At 47.1% G+C, this 14502-nt stretch overlaps 1 protein-coding gene across 3 annotated transcripts; it reads left to right on the top strand.

Moving 5' to 3' along the window:
- The first annotated feature begins 274 nt into the window (after window positions 1–274).
- Window positions 275–14372, top strand: Josd1 (Josephin domain containing 1). 3 transcript variants are annotated; one of them, XR_004768608.1, is made up of 5 exons: window positions 280–1374; window positions 10754–10882; window positions 10976–11170; window positions 12378–13576; window positions 13641–14372. XR_004768608.1 is itself a non-coding variant. In XM_027404020.2 (4 exons), exons 1-4 carry the CDS (start codon window positions 1190–1192, stop codon window positions 12386–12388), a joined length of 510 nt encoding a protein of 169 aa, XP_027259821.1. In that variant the 5' UTR covers window positions 275–1189; the 3' UTR covers window positions 12389–14372. The 3 variants fall into 3 exon arrangements, 2 of the variants coding, with proteins under 2 accessions (XP_027259821.1, XP_027259820.1); XM_027404020.2 differs by having other exon boundaries at window positions 275–1374; window positions 10976–11160; window positions 12378–14372; XM_027404019.2 differs by having other exon boundaries at window positions 12378–14372.
- Window positions 14373–14502: the final 130 nt, after the last annotated feature.

The following is a 14502-nucleotide window of genomic DNA, read 5'->3' as shown; positions in this document are numbered from 1 at the left end:
GCAGCCGCTACCCAGGTTCAAGAAAGCACTCCGCCCGGAGGAGGGCCATGCGGCGTCCAGGCGGGAGTCGGAGCCGAGGCGGAGCTGCAGAGAAGCTACTGCAGCCCTGCGGGTCCGCTCCCTGCACCACAAGCCCGGGGACATCCCCCTGCAGCCGGCGCAGGCTTCACACGGACGTCAGGGGTGACGCGAGGTTGGCGGGCGGGGTCAGCGCGGGGGCGTGTCTGGGGCGCGCGCCGTGCGAGCGCCGCTGACGTCGGGCTCAGGTGCGCGTGCCCGGCCGATCTGCCTCCTGCTTGCCCGCGGGCGGCCCAGGTGGTGACCAGAAAGCTCCCGGTGAAGGCGAAGGGGCGACGAACGGTCCCCGTGAGGCTGGCAAGGAGAGGGCGCCAAAGGTCGCCTCACGTGACAGGGGGTCGCCGCGGGTACGGCCAGTCGGGTGGGCTAGGACTGCGTGGGGCGAGGCGGGCGTCCGGCCGCACCCTCGCGGGCCAGGCGGGACCTCCTTGCCGCGGCGCCCCGGACGCCGCTCCCCTTCCCCGGCCCTCCCGCGGCTCCGCCCGCACAGAGGCAAAGCGTCTCCTCCGCTGGGCCGAGTCCGCCAGCCTCCCGGCGGGCATGGAAAACTGTCCCCGAAGCCCCCGCGCGGCCCGCGACCGCACGCCCGCAGGCCCTCGCTAGCTGTTGGCATCGGGCGTTTTCTTCATCAGTCTTCGGAGTCTGTGGCGTTGAGATTCGGACGAAATGGAAGAAAAGGAGCGATGTGACCCATTCGGTTTTGCCCTCCTGCATTGAGGCCTACTTGGCATCTGCAGAGAGGAAAACACAGTCAGGAAAACGTGTTTTTTTTTTTTCCACCCCCCCCCCAAAGGGGGTAGGAGGGGAGGGTAGTGAAAGGGAGGAATCTTGCGTTTTATATGTTCTTTTTAAATTCTGCACTTTGAAAGTGGTGGCTAAATAAACTAATCCAAAAGTTTTGTTTTTTTTTTCTATCAAGAAGACAGAAGAGGTGGATTTTTTTTTCCCTTTTGATTCCAACCTTTTCTCCCAGTGACAAAGCATAAATCATGGACACTAGAGAATAAGGTGAACCCTCAGGAATCTGAAAACAGAGAAGCCTAGACCTTCTGAATCAGGAGGGAAGGAGTGGGGTGTTTATCAGCTCTGTCTGGAACCTAAATCAAAAAACATGAGTTGCATGCCATGGAAAGGAGACAAGGCCAAATCTGAATCCTTGGAGCTTCCCCAGGCAGCACCCCCACAAATCTACCATGAGAAACAACGCAGGGAGCTCTGTGCCCTTCACGCCCTCAACAATGTCTTCCAGGACAGCAATGCCTTCACGAGGGAAACGCTGCAGGAGATTTTCCAGAGGTAAGGCTCCCTTGCTTGGCATTCTCGATCCCCACTTCTTGGTATTTCTGAATTTGTGTGGGTGGTTCAATGCCTCAGGGACAGAAACCTTCAAACCTACAGGTTTGGAATTGGATGCTGTCTGACACCATAAGGAGGACAGGAATGGGAGATGATCACCATCTCTGGTCCATTTGTTGTGGAGTAGCCTCAGTAGTGCTGTTACCACGAATCTGGTCAGATAGGGGACTCCATGTTGTGTGTGTTACTCCCATTTTGTGGTGAAGACAGAGCTCTGCAGAGCTCCTTAATTTCCTCCAAATAACCCAACAAGCCATGGACTCAGGGTTGAGTTCAGGTTCATATCTCTGCTGGTGGTCACTGATATAATGCCTCCCTTCCAGACCCTGTTACCAAGGAATTTACAGTCTAGAAGGGAGACAAGATTCATCCACAGGCAACTGTCACCAAAGGTGGGATGTGATGGGCACCACAAGAAAAGTGTACCCAGAGTGCATAGCTTTTCTGAGGCCATGCATTGGCTGCGGTGCTCTTCATACATTATTTTGTATGATGCTCCTCACCGTTGTTTTACTGACAGAGAAATGGACAGAGTAATTTGTCCTAAGCAGCTTCTAAACAGCAGAGCTGTGAGAGGAGCCCACTCTATATCTCTCCTGCTGCTGTATGGTGACCTTCTTGGGGCTGGTGAGAAATTGAGTGATGATGGAGTGTGCACATTATGCAGAAGGTCCTAGGTGCAGCCCCTAGCACTATGTCCCCAAAAGAAAAATGATTGCCTTTGGGCCCCTTAGAACAAACACATCACTCCACAAGTGGTCAGAGTTCAGCTTTATGCCCATTGCTTTGGCTTTTGAAAAGTCTTTTACCAGCGGCCTTGAGAGTTGTGTAGCATCTTGCTGTACCGAGCAGCATGACTGCAGTCTGTGGCAGCTTTGACGGTGAGCCTGTCTTATCCCTGCAGCTGGAAAAGGCTTGGTATACCCAGATCTCAGGCAGAGCAAGTTCATGGATGCTTTGAAATTCCAGAGGACCTTTTTAATAATCCTCATTTAGAGACAAAATAGCTGCTGCACAGCATTACGGCTAGAATCAGCCTGTTTGGGGTGATTTGTGGAGCCTAGGTGTGGACCACTTATCCTGAAGGAACCATAGGTCTCTCTGGAAAGAGCTCCAACCTGAGTGCTCTTACACAACTATAATGAGAGTAATTCTTTCCCAGTGCCAATAAAGACCATAGTCTACCTTTGCCTTAGCAGGACACATGTGCCATTTGCTTTATGACCACTATCTGCACTTAGAATTCATTCCTTAGGAAAATGTGTCTTTGACCATCCAGTCACGTGACAGAAAGGAGGACACAGGCTTCTGACTGCTTCCTTTTGGGCAGCTGTCATGTTTCTTCTGGGCAGTTCTGAATTGTTTCCTAATCTATAACCAGGGAGAAGGAAATGACTCACCATGAGTACCTGAGTATGTTTGGTACTTTGTAGGGTATACTGACAACCTCAGAGCAACCTTAGCAATGATCTGAGGAAGCAGGACAAGATTATGGAGTTGCCTAGTTTTACCCACCAGTAAATAAATGTTAGATTATTTACAGGTTAGTTAGTCATATTATGTAGTTAGTTGTACTCAGGTTGACAGATTTTGACCTCTATGAGTTTGGCTCCTGGACTGACAGAGGAGTTAACTATCTTGAGACCACTTACAGATCAACACTGTGCGCCATTCTGAGGTCAGCCTTTGTGTCGGCAGCTGAGTCCTCATATTCAGCTCAGGAGGTAGGCTCTGTTGTTTCCCATTATATTCTAGAAGAAGAAATCAGGACTGGGAGTTTGTAGTTGCTAATGGCTGGGTTTGCGACCAAGCTTTATAGCTCCAGGGCCTGCCTCCCGGCTGCTTGCTGCACAAGGGAAAAGCTTGTCAGAGAAGCAGGAACTTAAGTAGCTGCCTTTCCAGTTAGGAAGTGGGCTGGACTCTGGGTGTGGGCCACATCATCGAGTGTTTGTGGGTAACAGTGGGCGTCTTTCAGATGAGTTCTCCCTGAGTGAAAGATACTGCATATCTGCTGAGTACCCATGAGGGACCAGGGCCCTGTTCCTTTCGAAGCTTTTGCAAATTGTGTTGTTTCTGTCTTCCCAATCAGCACAGTACAGGTTGACCTAAGAGAATTCTAGAAAAGGAGTTATATTATAGAGCATTTTTAGCTGTGTGGGTAAGTAGGGATGTCGTCCTCGCTCCAGTGTTGGAAGGAATCTAGAAGAAAATGTAAAGGAAAAAGAGGTGAGAGAGAGAAGACCAACCACTTGCAGTGTGCCAGGTACTGGGAAGTATTGCAGAGAAAACAAGTTAAGCAGGGCACCTCAGGGCAGTTTGTGGGACTGGTCTAAGAGACTGAGGTGCAGAGAGAGCCATGGACACTGGAGCAGTTTAGAAATGAATAGATGGTCTCTTTAGAAGACCATGGCATTCATGGGACTGGAGAGATGGCTCAGCAGTTAAGAGCACTCACTGGCTGCTCTTCCAGAGAACCTGAGTTCTATTCCCAGCACCCACATGGCAGCTCACAACTGTCTATAACTTCAGTTCCAGTGATCTGGCACCCTCACACAAACATGCATGCAGGCAAAACAACAATGTGCAGGCTGCGCGTATGTGTGTGTGTGTGGGGGGCACACACACATAAACACAAAACCTTAAAGAAAAGAAAAGAAACTGGTATTCAAAGAGAAGAAAGCTGACAAGGTTAATCCACACTGATTTAAACATGTGGCTCACGAGTGGTGGAAACGGGAGGGTAATGATAAGAGCCATTTGCTGGGAGGAAGTTCATCATAGCAGTTGAGTTTTAGCCTGTTAAAGGAGGAGAAATATAAAAGCAGGGTGGAGTTTTAATAGAGTTGTGGATATGAGATGACTCATGCTAGGAATAGACAAGAGTAAGAATTTAAAGCTAAAGCTGATCAGCAGCAAGGGAGGCGGGTTAGGTGTAACTGAGGCTTGATCCTGGAGAAGACACCTCAGACAGTGGGCACATGTCATCAGTGTGTATTTCACCTCATACACTTTAATACGTGTGTGTGTGTGTGTGTGTGTGTGTGTGTGTGTGTGTGTGTGTGTGCGCGCGCGCTTTGAAAAGGAAGGGCTTAGAGGTGAACTCATAGAATAGCTTTTTGTCTTTTGTGGTGCTGGGGATTGAACTGGTGACCTTATGCATGTTTGGCAAGTGTTCTGCCATTGTACACATCAGCTTGTAGTAACATTGTTTATTTACTGTGTTTTATGTGTAAAAGGGTTTTTTTTTGTTTGTTTTTTGTTTTTTGTTTTTTTTTTGCCTGTGTGGTGATATTTTGTTTAAGATCTAACAAAGCTTTCCTAAAGATCAGAATGCAAAGCTAGCCACAGCCATAGAGGGCAGGCATTGGTGGTATACACTTTTAATCCCAGCACTTGGGAGAAAGGCAGAGCTCTGTTAACTCAAGGCCATCCTGGGCTACATGAAATTGATCCAGTCTAAAAGAGAAACAGAGCTCACACAAAGGTGATCCTAGTATTTTGTATCCCACGCCTTTAATCCCAGTGCTAGAGAGGGATATAAGGCAGAAGGAGACAGGAGTTCATGGAGTCTGAGGTTTGGTAGATCTCCTCTTTGGTCTGAGCATGGTAGAGATGAGAACTCCCTAGTAGTTGTCCATTTTGTTTCTTTGATCTTTAGCTTTAACCCCAATATTTGTCTCTGGGTTTTTATTATTCATACTACATGCCTGTATGAATGTCTTTGCAATACTTACATGTGTTGGATTCTTTGGAACTGGAGTTACAGATGGTTGTTAGCAGCCATGTGCCTACTAGGAACCAAACCTGGATCTCTCCAGCCCTTGTAGTAGCTAGGTGCTACTTTTTTTTTTTTTTTTTTTTTTTGTTAGGCTACTTTGGAAATGCTTGGGCCTGAAACATTTTGTTTGGCCCTTCCCCGTTATTTTAGTGATCAGATAGATGCTTTTGCAGCTAGTTGTGCACTCCGCTTCTAAATAGAATAGTTAGTAAATTCTGATTAGACAGAAACTAGCCTGGTAACAGAGGAACATCCTAATGAAACGAGGAACCAGAAGGTTGGGCATGTTGGTGAATGGTCACAAAGGGAAAGCACTTTGGTTTCTCCACCTTCATTCAGTGATGACACATGGGAGGAGCCACATTTAAAAGTTTGAGAAGGTAAGAAACTAAGAAAAGTGCTGAAGTTTTTTGTTTATTTTGGTTTGTTTATTTTGGTTTCTGAGACAAGGTAGCCCTTGTCTTTTCTATGTAGCCCTAGAGAGAGACTGTCATGGAACTCACTCTGTAGACCAGCCTGGCCTTAAACTCAGAGATTGGCCTGCCTCTGCCTCCTGAGTGCTGGGATTAAAGGTGTGTGCCACTACTGCCTGGCTAAAGTGCTGATTATTAACCTCTAGAGATTGAAGTAGTTCATCCAAGCCCGTGATGGGAATAGTTGACATGTACCTACTCCTATGAGAACATACCAGGAAACTCTGATGAAAGAAACAATTAAGGAAGAAAAAAATTGATGAAGTCTCTCTCTCTCTCTCCCTCTTCCTTAAAATCCAAAATCACCATCATAGCAGGCATAGTAGTGACTTTGGTGGGGACTGAAGCATTAGTGGCAACCTAGGCTGGAGCCCACCTTAAGCTTTTCAAATCTCCCCCAAGTTTGCTGTAATAGCAAACACCAGAGGCTTGCTGTAAGCCTCCAGGGTTTCTGTAGAGACCAGCAAGGCAGTTCTGGGCAGCACTCACTACCCAGGAGGCTCTGGTGGAGTGCTGCTGGACTATTGTGGGGAAGTGACCATGGGCAATTCAGTGTCCTCTTAGAGCTAGAGCCTCGCTATGCCACTACCTGGCAGCTGTGCATGACTGTGCAAGTCGCTGTAACCTTTGCACTTCAGCTTCCTTATTTACAGTAAAGATTGTAGAAGGATTAAATGATAAAGCCCGTGAAGGAGCTAACCCAGTGGTTAGTTATCCTTAAAAGTAAAAGGAAGGACTTTTGTGGGGCAAGCGGGAAGAATTAGGGGTAGACAATCCCTCTTCTTCAAATGACCAGCCCTGTAGAATGGAATGGAAATTGTTAGCATTTCCTATATTGATGAGTTTGAATTTGTCTTTGAAAGGAGATCTCATGTAGCCCGAACTAGTCTGGAACTTGTTATATGTAGGAAGATGACGCTGATCCTTGGCCCTCCACCTCCCAAGTGCTAGATGTTGACGCCTATATTGATCAGTTTGGATGTGTTTATTAGATGCCAATGCCTGGCTGAGAGATAGCATTAAAAGAATTTCAGGGACTCACTGTTTGAATGCATGTCAGGTGAATTCTTTAATAAACTGATGGTGTTTGGATGGACTTGGATTATGGGGTCCTCTGAGTCCCCTTCCATTTTCAGAGTCGGGAAGGATTCTGTGGATGAGGATGTGAGGTTAAGCTTGAAGAAGCTGTAGGATTTGGCTTGTAACAGAAGTAGGATAAACCACTAAAGGCCACATAGTTTTCTGTGTCTGAAGTAAACCAAGCTCCCTGGAGAGGACAGCAGTGGGTTGAATAGGGTGGGACCTGGAGTTGGCCAACCAGGCTGTGTGCTGTACTGTCTGTCCTGGAGAAGGGGCTGAAATGATGCCTTAGTGAGTGTGGCAGAAATTGTGCACTGAACTGTGGGAAGGAGAGTTTGGAGGCAAGGAGATGAGTTTGGGAGTCTTTCAAAAGTCAGTGTGAAACGGGGGGGTCTCCAGTTAGGAAAGAGTGGGAATAGGCAGGAGAGGGTCTGAATCTTAACAAGATGTTTAAAGAGCTGAGAGCAGGACAAGAGATCTTGGAACAGCAGTCCTGATGAAGCAAGCCTTCAGAACAGATGTCTGTATAGTTGTTGGTGTTGAGCACCAAAGCACAAAGTAAAACCTCCTTTAGACTCAGGATGAAGACTGTGTGCTAGGGGACTCATGGAGTTTCTATAGGAAGCTGCTTTACTTGCTGGCTCAACCTCTTGTTACTGTATTGAAATATTAGGTGCCTCTCAGAGTGCCCAATAATGAGCATGGAATTGGGAGACTCAGGAGAGCACTGCCTCGGGCGGGAACCTGCAGGGAGGTAACCAATAGGAGGTCCAAATCTTAGCCTTATTTCTGGTGGTGTCATCTTCCTTGTATTGGTCAGAGACTCTCCAGGAAAGATTGAAGCCACACAATAGGCTCCTGAGGAGTGGGTTGAGAGAAAGGATCTGCTACCCCCAAGCTTGGCCTCCTCTCTGCTGCTGTTTCCCACTGCCAGGAGAGAACCTTTGACCTAGTCCTGCATGTTTCAGCCTCAGGACTCAGGACCCACAGACCTTTCTTAGCAACCTGATACCACCTCCCTTCCCACCCTGAATCTTGGGTCTCCGTTGTAAGCAATATGACTGGATTCTCATGAACCCAGGTTTGAACTTAGTTCTTTAGTTGTTAGTGCTCATGGATAAGTCAGTTAAAGTCACCTGACTTCAGTGTGGTGGCTCACAGTGAAGTGGTACAAGCCTAGCATTCCCAGCACCTAGGAGTTAGAAGCAGGAGGATCGGGAATTTGAAGTTATCATCGACTACATAGTGACTTTGAAACTAGCCTAGGCTACATGAGACCTTTTGGGGATGATTAGAGGGTTCAAAACAGGGTTTTTGGGGCTGGAGAGATGGCTCAGTGGTTAAGAGCACCGACTGTTCTTCCAAAGGTCCTGAGTTCAATTCCCAGCAACTACATAGTGGCTCACCTTGAATGAGATGCAGTGCCCTCTGCTGGCATGCAGGCAGAAGACTGTATAGACTGTTTACATAATAAATAAATAAAACCTTAAAAAAACAAAACAAAAACAGGGTTTCTTTGTGTAGTCCTGGCTGTGTAGACCAGGCTGACCTTGAACTCACAGAGATCCTGCCTCTGCCTCCCAAGTGCTGGGATTAAAGGCGTGTGCCACCACCTGCCCCCCCCCCCCTTTTAAGATTTATTTTTATGTACAGTGTCTTGCCTGCATGTATGCCTGCAGGCCAGAAGAGGGCACCAGATCTCATTACAGATGGTTGTGAGCCACCATGTGGTTGCTGGGAATTGAACTCAGGATCTCTGGAAGAGCAACCAGTGCTCTTAACCTCTGAGCTGTCTCTCCAGCCTCTCCCCCCCCCCCATTTTGTTTTTTGAGACAGCATCTCACACTGTCATCTGATTGCTGGGATTACAAGTGTACATTACCATCCCCTGCGATTGGAGAATTTTTAACAAAGCCAAGAGCATGTTTGTTTTTGAAAAATAGGGCTCATGATATAGCTCAGTTAGCAGAGTGCTTGCTTGGCATGAATAAGGCTTCAACACTGCTAACACCCACCCCAAATCAGTACAGCTGTTATGTTTGAAGTTTTTTTGTTGTTTGTTTTGTTTTAAGCAAGATTTCTTTTACAGATGCTGTTTTTTTTTTTTTTTTTTTTTTTTTTTTTTTTTTTTTTTTGAGACAGGGTTTCTCTGTGTAGCTTTGGAGCCTATCCTGGCACTCGCTCTGGAGACCAGGCTGGCCTCGAACTCACAGAGATCTGCCTGCCTCTGCCTCCTGAGTGCTGGGATTAAAGGCGTGCACCACCAACGCCCGGCTTAAGCAAGATTTCTTAATGTTTTAGTTTTTTTTTTTTTTTTTTTTTTTTGGCCCAAAGTAGATATATTCTCCGGAAATGACTCGGTGGCAACCTCTGGATATCTTCCTTCCTGAGGAACCTGCCACGTTTTCTTCCCCTTTACAGGGATGTTAGAGATATAGCGACCCATCATCATGTGGCTCACACTCCACACTTGGGAGGCAGAGGCAGCAGATTTCTGTGAGTTACTGGACAGCCAGGGCTATGTAGACACTGTGCCAAAACCACAACAACAAAAAGATATGCTGACCCTCCCGTCACTGCCTTCCCATCTTCTGGTTTGTCAAGACTGTGAAAACTAAATAATAGGATTGGAAATGCCTTCAGTACAGGCCTCGGCTGGAAAATGGAATTGCAAAAAGGAGCAATAAAAAGAGCTTGAAATAGGTGGGGTGGTGCATACCTATAATCCTGGAAAGAGGATTGGAGCTGAGGCAAGAGGATCCTAATCTCAGGGCCAGCCTGAGCTAGTATGGAGACCTTAGTTAAAAGCTGAGTAGATCACCAGAGCTGCAATTGAGTTTTCTTTGCCTGGTTTAAGGTTTTTTGTTTGTTTCCAAGACAAGGCTTCTCTGTGCAGTCTGGCAGTCTTGGAACTCAGTCTATAGATCAGGCTGGCCTCAAACTCAGAGATTCACCTGTTTTTTTTTGTTTGTTTGTTTGTTTGTTTGTTTGAATTGGTTCTTTGTGCTTTTAATTTTTTTTTTCCCGGGATACACGAAGGCACGCATGCATAGACACACACACACACACATGCACACTGCATACCATAGAAGGGTTCTACATTCCAGTTTAATATAGCTCTCATTAAGTTTTTATTGCATTTCACTTGGCTCTAGTTCATGCATTTATGCTGCCTGTTTCAGCTACTATACACCTTTGAATATTTAACGATTACTGAAGTACAAGTCTGAAATAGAGCATTTAAATTGCAAAAAGCAGGAGTAACAGTTGCTCCGTATGCCATTTAAAACATATCAGCAGTGTCTTTTTACTTTACAGTGAAGGTCTCACTGTGTAGATCCGACTGGCCTACAACTCACTAAATAGATGAGGCTGGACTTGAACTCATAGAGACCTGCCTGCCTTTGCCTCCTCAGTGCCAGAATTAAAGATATGTACTGCCACCACTACCATGCCTGACTTTGTCAGTGTTTTTTTAAAAAGTTTGTATCAAGTCAGAAGTAGCAGCAGTAGGAAGGCTGTGGTGACAGTAGTTCATAAAGGAAAGCAGCACTTCCGTGGATCATTTCTTTTTTGTTTTTCAAGACAGGGTTTCTCTGTGTAGCCTGGCTGTCCTGGAACTCATTTTGTACACCAGGCTGGCCTCATTCACAGAGATCCACCTGCCCCTGCCTCCCTAGTGCTGGGATTAAAGGCTTGTGCCTCCACCACCCAGCTGGTGGATCATTTCTTGGGGTCATTCCTTTCTTGTAACACTCCTCCCAAAGGCCAGATAGTTCTCAACCTTCCTGAATTGTTTTACACTGGAGAGGTAATCTCTAGGTGAGCAGGAGCTAGGCATGCAGCGCTTAGGTAGAAACCTGTGGGACCGTTCTGCCAAGGGAACCCGCTTCCAGGGCAGTGCTGCATGCACCATGTTGTTCTGGTGGTCCAAGGCTGGGGAAGCCAGGCAGATCAGCAAGCCTAAGCTTTTCCTTTTACATTGTAGGTTGTCTCCAAATACTATGGTGACGCCCCACAAGAAGAGCATGCTGGGAAATGGGAACTATGATGTGAATGTCATCATGGCAGCACTTCAAACCAAAGGCTATGAAGCTGTTTGGTGGGACAAGCGCAGGTAGAGAACCAAACTTGATGCTAACCCCCAAGTGAATGGGGCAACCCCGGAAGAGTGGCTGCCCCAGAGCCTGACACCTTTTCTCTCCTGCAGGGACGTGGGTGTCATCGCTCTCACTAATGTCATGGGCTTCATCATGAACCTGCCCTCCAGCCTGTGCTGGGGTCCCCTCAAGTTGCCTCTCAAAAGGCAGCACTGGATCTGCGTTCGTGAGGTGGGAGGGGCCTACTACAACCTTGACTCCAAACTCAAGATGCCGGAGTGGATTGGAGGCGAGAGTGAGCTCAGGTGACCCCCAAAGGCTGGGCTGCCGGGCTTTTAGCTTGCTGTGCTGCAGAAGTCAAGCTCATCTGGTTATTTGACAAAGGAAATGAAATTCCTATATCCTTGGATCCTTGTCCTGCCTTCTTGGAATCATATTCAAATATAAAAACAAGAGAATAGGGGCTGGAGAGATGGCTCAGAGGTTAAGAGCACTGACTGCTCTTCCAGAGGTCCCGAGTTCAATTCCCAACACCCACATGGTGACTCACAAATATTTATAATGGGATCTGGTGCCCTCTTCTGACATTCAGGCATACATGCAGACAGAATACTGTATACATAATAAATAAAAATAAATCTTGAGAGAGGGAGAGAGGAGGAGGACATTCAGTCTAGACAGGGTTAAGTTTCTCTGTGACTAAAGGTGTTTTGTTTTGTTTGTTAGAGACAGTCTCTCTATGTAGTCCCAACTGTCCTGGAACTCTATGGGAATTGAAACCAGGTCCTCTGGAAGAGTAGCCAGTGCTCTGAACTACTGAGCCATGAGCCAACTCTCCAGCCTCCCTTTATTATTGTATATGTTCAGATGTGTGTGCTCCTGGTCATGTGTGGAGGCCAGAGAATAATTTTCAGGTGATGGTCTTCTTTCACTCTGGGTTTCTGAGATCTTGTTCAGGTTGTGCTTTACCTTGAGCTGGCTCAGGTTTTTTGCTATTTTGTTTGAAACTTAGAACCTGTGAATATGTAACCATTAGACTACACTGTGGGGCTGGAGAGATGGCTCAGCTATTAAAGGCTAGACTCACAACCAAAAATATAAGCATTACACTGTGTTCAAGAATTCACCAGCACATTAATGGCAGTAATATCTGAGAGTGAGAAGAAACTGAGACTGGAATTTTAATAGGAATGGAGGAGTAACCAAACATGGAAACTCTAAGTCAGTCACTGTTGGAGTTTTAAGATAGACAAAGGGTGGTAGTGATTCATGCCTTTAGTCCTAGCACTTAGGAGGCAGAAGCAGGTGGATCTCTGAGTTTGAGGTCACCTGGTCTACAAAGTGAATTTTAGGACAGCCAGGGCTATTCAGAGAAACCTTGTCATAAAATGAAAAAAGATTGCTATGGGCTTTAAATGGGGAGGTTTCTATTCTGGTGAATGGGTGGCCCCAAGACTGCAATCTTCGACTCACTAGTATCTCATTTCTTGTTGCCTGTTCCCTCTTTCATAGGAAATTTCTAAAATACCATTTGCGAGGAAAAAACTGTGAACTCCTACTGGTGGTACCAGAAGAAGTGGAAGCCCATCAGAGCTGGAGGGCAGATGTGTGACAGTTCTGCTGGACCCGCTCTTTGCCTCAACCCTCCAGCCCTCTTTGATGTGCTGTGGCCTCTCTGCAGTGGGTCTGTCCAGCCACCTCCTCAAACATCTCATTGGGTTTCCCCCTCAGATTTGCCAGTGCAATAGGACAGGTGTGTGGACTGTCACAGAACCACCAAGCACTGTTTGTGCCTGGGGGAAGAAGGTAGGAGCTCTGAACACTTAGAGCAAGCCATTGAATACCTTTTTTATTTCAGAGAGGGAACTAAAAGAGGGGTCCTTGCGGGGGCTTGCTTATTTTCCCTTCTATGAGGACTCACCACAGGTTCTGCTAGTACTTGTCACTGATGCTCAAGGCTCACAGGGAGGTTGCCTCTCCTTCTCTCCTGTGACACCAGGAGGTGAGGATACAGTACATGCAGAGCCCAGTGACTAGCTCAAAGGACCCAGAACATAAGCGTCTCAGGAAACTTGTCAGACCCCCAGCAGTGGCACCACATGCCATCTGCAATCCATAATACCACCTCTTAGCTCGTTTATCATCCTAGCCAGCCTTGGAGTTTTATAATGAAAAGCTGTGATATTCCAAAGTAGGTAAATTGCACAGTATTCCAGCAAGACGATGGTGGGAAAGATGCCTAATAATGTGTGGCAGAAGCCACGTTAGGACAGCCAGTCACGGGTAGCTTTTCACTCCAATTATGTCCCTACCGTTTCACTACATTGACTTAGGAGGCGCTGGGGCAAAAGACAATGAAGAGGGACAGTACTCCTCATTGGCCCGTTTCGGCAAAATCAGAAACACATCTACCATTGACATGAGATCCCACAGTTAGGGATAGAGTTGGGTGAGGAACTGCCATGGTGAGCCTTAGTTTGAGAGCGAGGACTGACAGGGACATCCTGGGTTCTAGAGTTGTGGGAGCAGACTCTCAGGTTGGTTGTGTGCATCATGCTAGAGGCTCTGCGTTTGATATCTTTGTGTAGTTTCCTTTACAAACTGAGGGTTGGCTCACCCCCACCTCAAGTAGTTTTAGGTCATTCTTCTGTAATTTTGGAAAATAAATACCATACCACACACGAATGTGGTTATGTTGGCCTTCAGAACAGGTGACCTGGCCAGCCCTTAGGGAGCCATGGTCTCTGCAGGTCTGAGAGCTGCCCCACTGGCCAGGTTTCTCCCTTGGCAGCAGAGCTAGCCTGGGGGCTTGCATGTCAATCCTGAGTAAGCTTATTGGGGTGAAGCAGGGGCTATCTCCCCACTGTGACTGGAGTGCATGTTTACACCAGCACTTTTTCTGCACATGTATCTTCAATCCAACAAAGCTGTTTTCTATTCAAGTAGCAGAGGCCCCAAGTGGCTACTGCATTACAATCAACCACGGTCATCTGTACCATTTTCTACACCAGATCTGCTTGGCACCATGGGGAGCTCTGACCCTGCACAATGACATTCCAATCACTACCAGCCAGATGTTCTAGCCGACCTTGCTGATTGTCACAGCAGGACCCTTAGGTCCATTGGCACTGTCGGTGGTAGTAAGCCATTTCTTGGGAAGAGGTTCCTCCCTACGGATCTGCTTGGGCCTGTGCAAACGGCACTGCAAAGAAGTCCCATGCACGTGGAATCCATGAGCCAGTGGGATGTACAAAGACGCTTAAGCATTTCAGGGCTGGTTCTGTTCATATCCAATTCTGGTGCTTAGGAACAGGGACCCATGTTGATGCCCAAGGGCAAAAAGCTCCATTCCCTTTAAGGAAGTCGCATCCTGACCCTGATGCCCAGTAAGGGACAGCCCTAGGCTTTTTCTTGCTTTATTCTTTTTTTGTTGGCCTTGTGCTGGGTTTGTTTACAAAGATGTATTTTGTTTAACCAAATATTAAAAAACGAAAAACTAAACACAGATCTACTTGTTGCCTAACTGATTATGTAAAAACCTTTGGCAGGGTGGAGGTGGCGGCACATACTTGGGGGCCAGAGGCAGGCGGATCTCTGTGAGCTCCAGGCCAGCCTGGTCTACAGAGTGAGTTCTAGG

This window comes from Cricetulus griseus, chromosome 2 (assembly GCF_003668045.3).
Source record: "Cricetulus griseus strain 17A/GY chromosome 2, alternate assembly CriGri-PICRH-1.0, whole genome shotgun sequence".
NCBI lineage: Eukaryota > Metazoa > Chordata > Mammalia > Rodentia > Cricetidae > Cricetulus > Cricetulus griseus.
Note: the sequence above shows the minus strand (reverse complement) of the source record. Positions and strands in the feature narration are given on the sequence as shown.

Coding starts and splice junctions, on each gene's coding strand:
- Josd1 (XM_027404019.2), top strand. CDS start 1,190: ATGAGTTGCATGCCATGGAAAGGAGACAAGGCCAAATCTGAATCCTTG. Junction 1,375..10,753: donor CTGCAGGAGATTTTCCAGAG/GTAAGGCTCCCT, acceptor TTTACATTGTAG/GTTGTCTCCAAATACTATGG. Junction 11,171..12,377: donor GGAGGCGAGAGTGAGCTCAG/GTGACCCCCAAA, acceptor CCTCTTTCATAG/GAAATTTCTAAAATACCATT.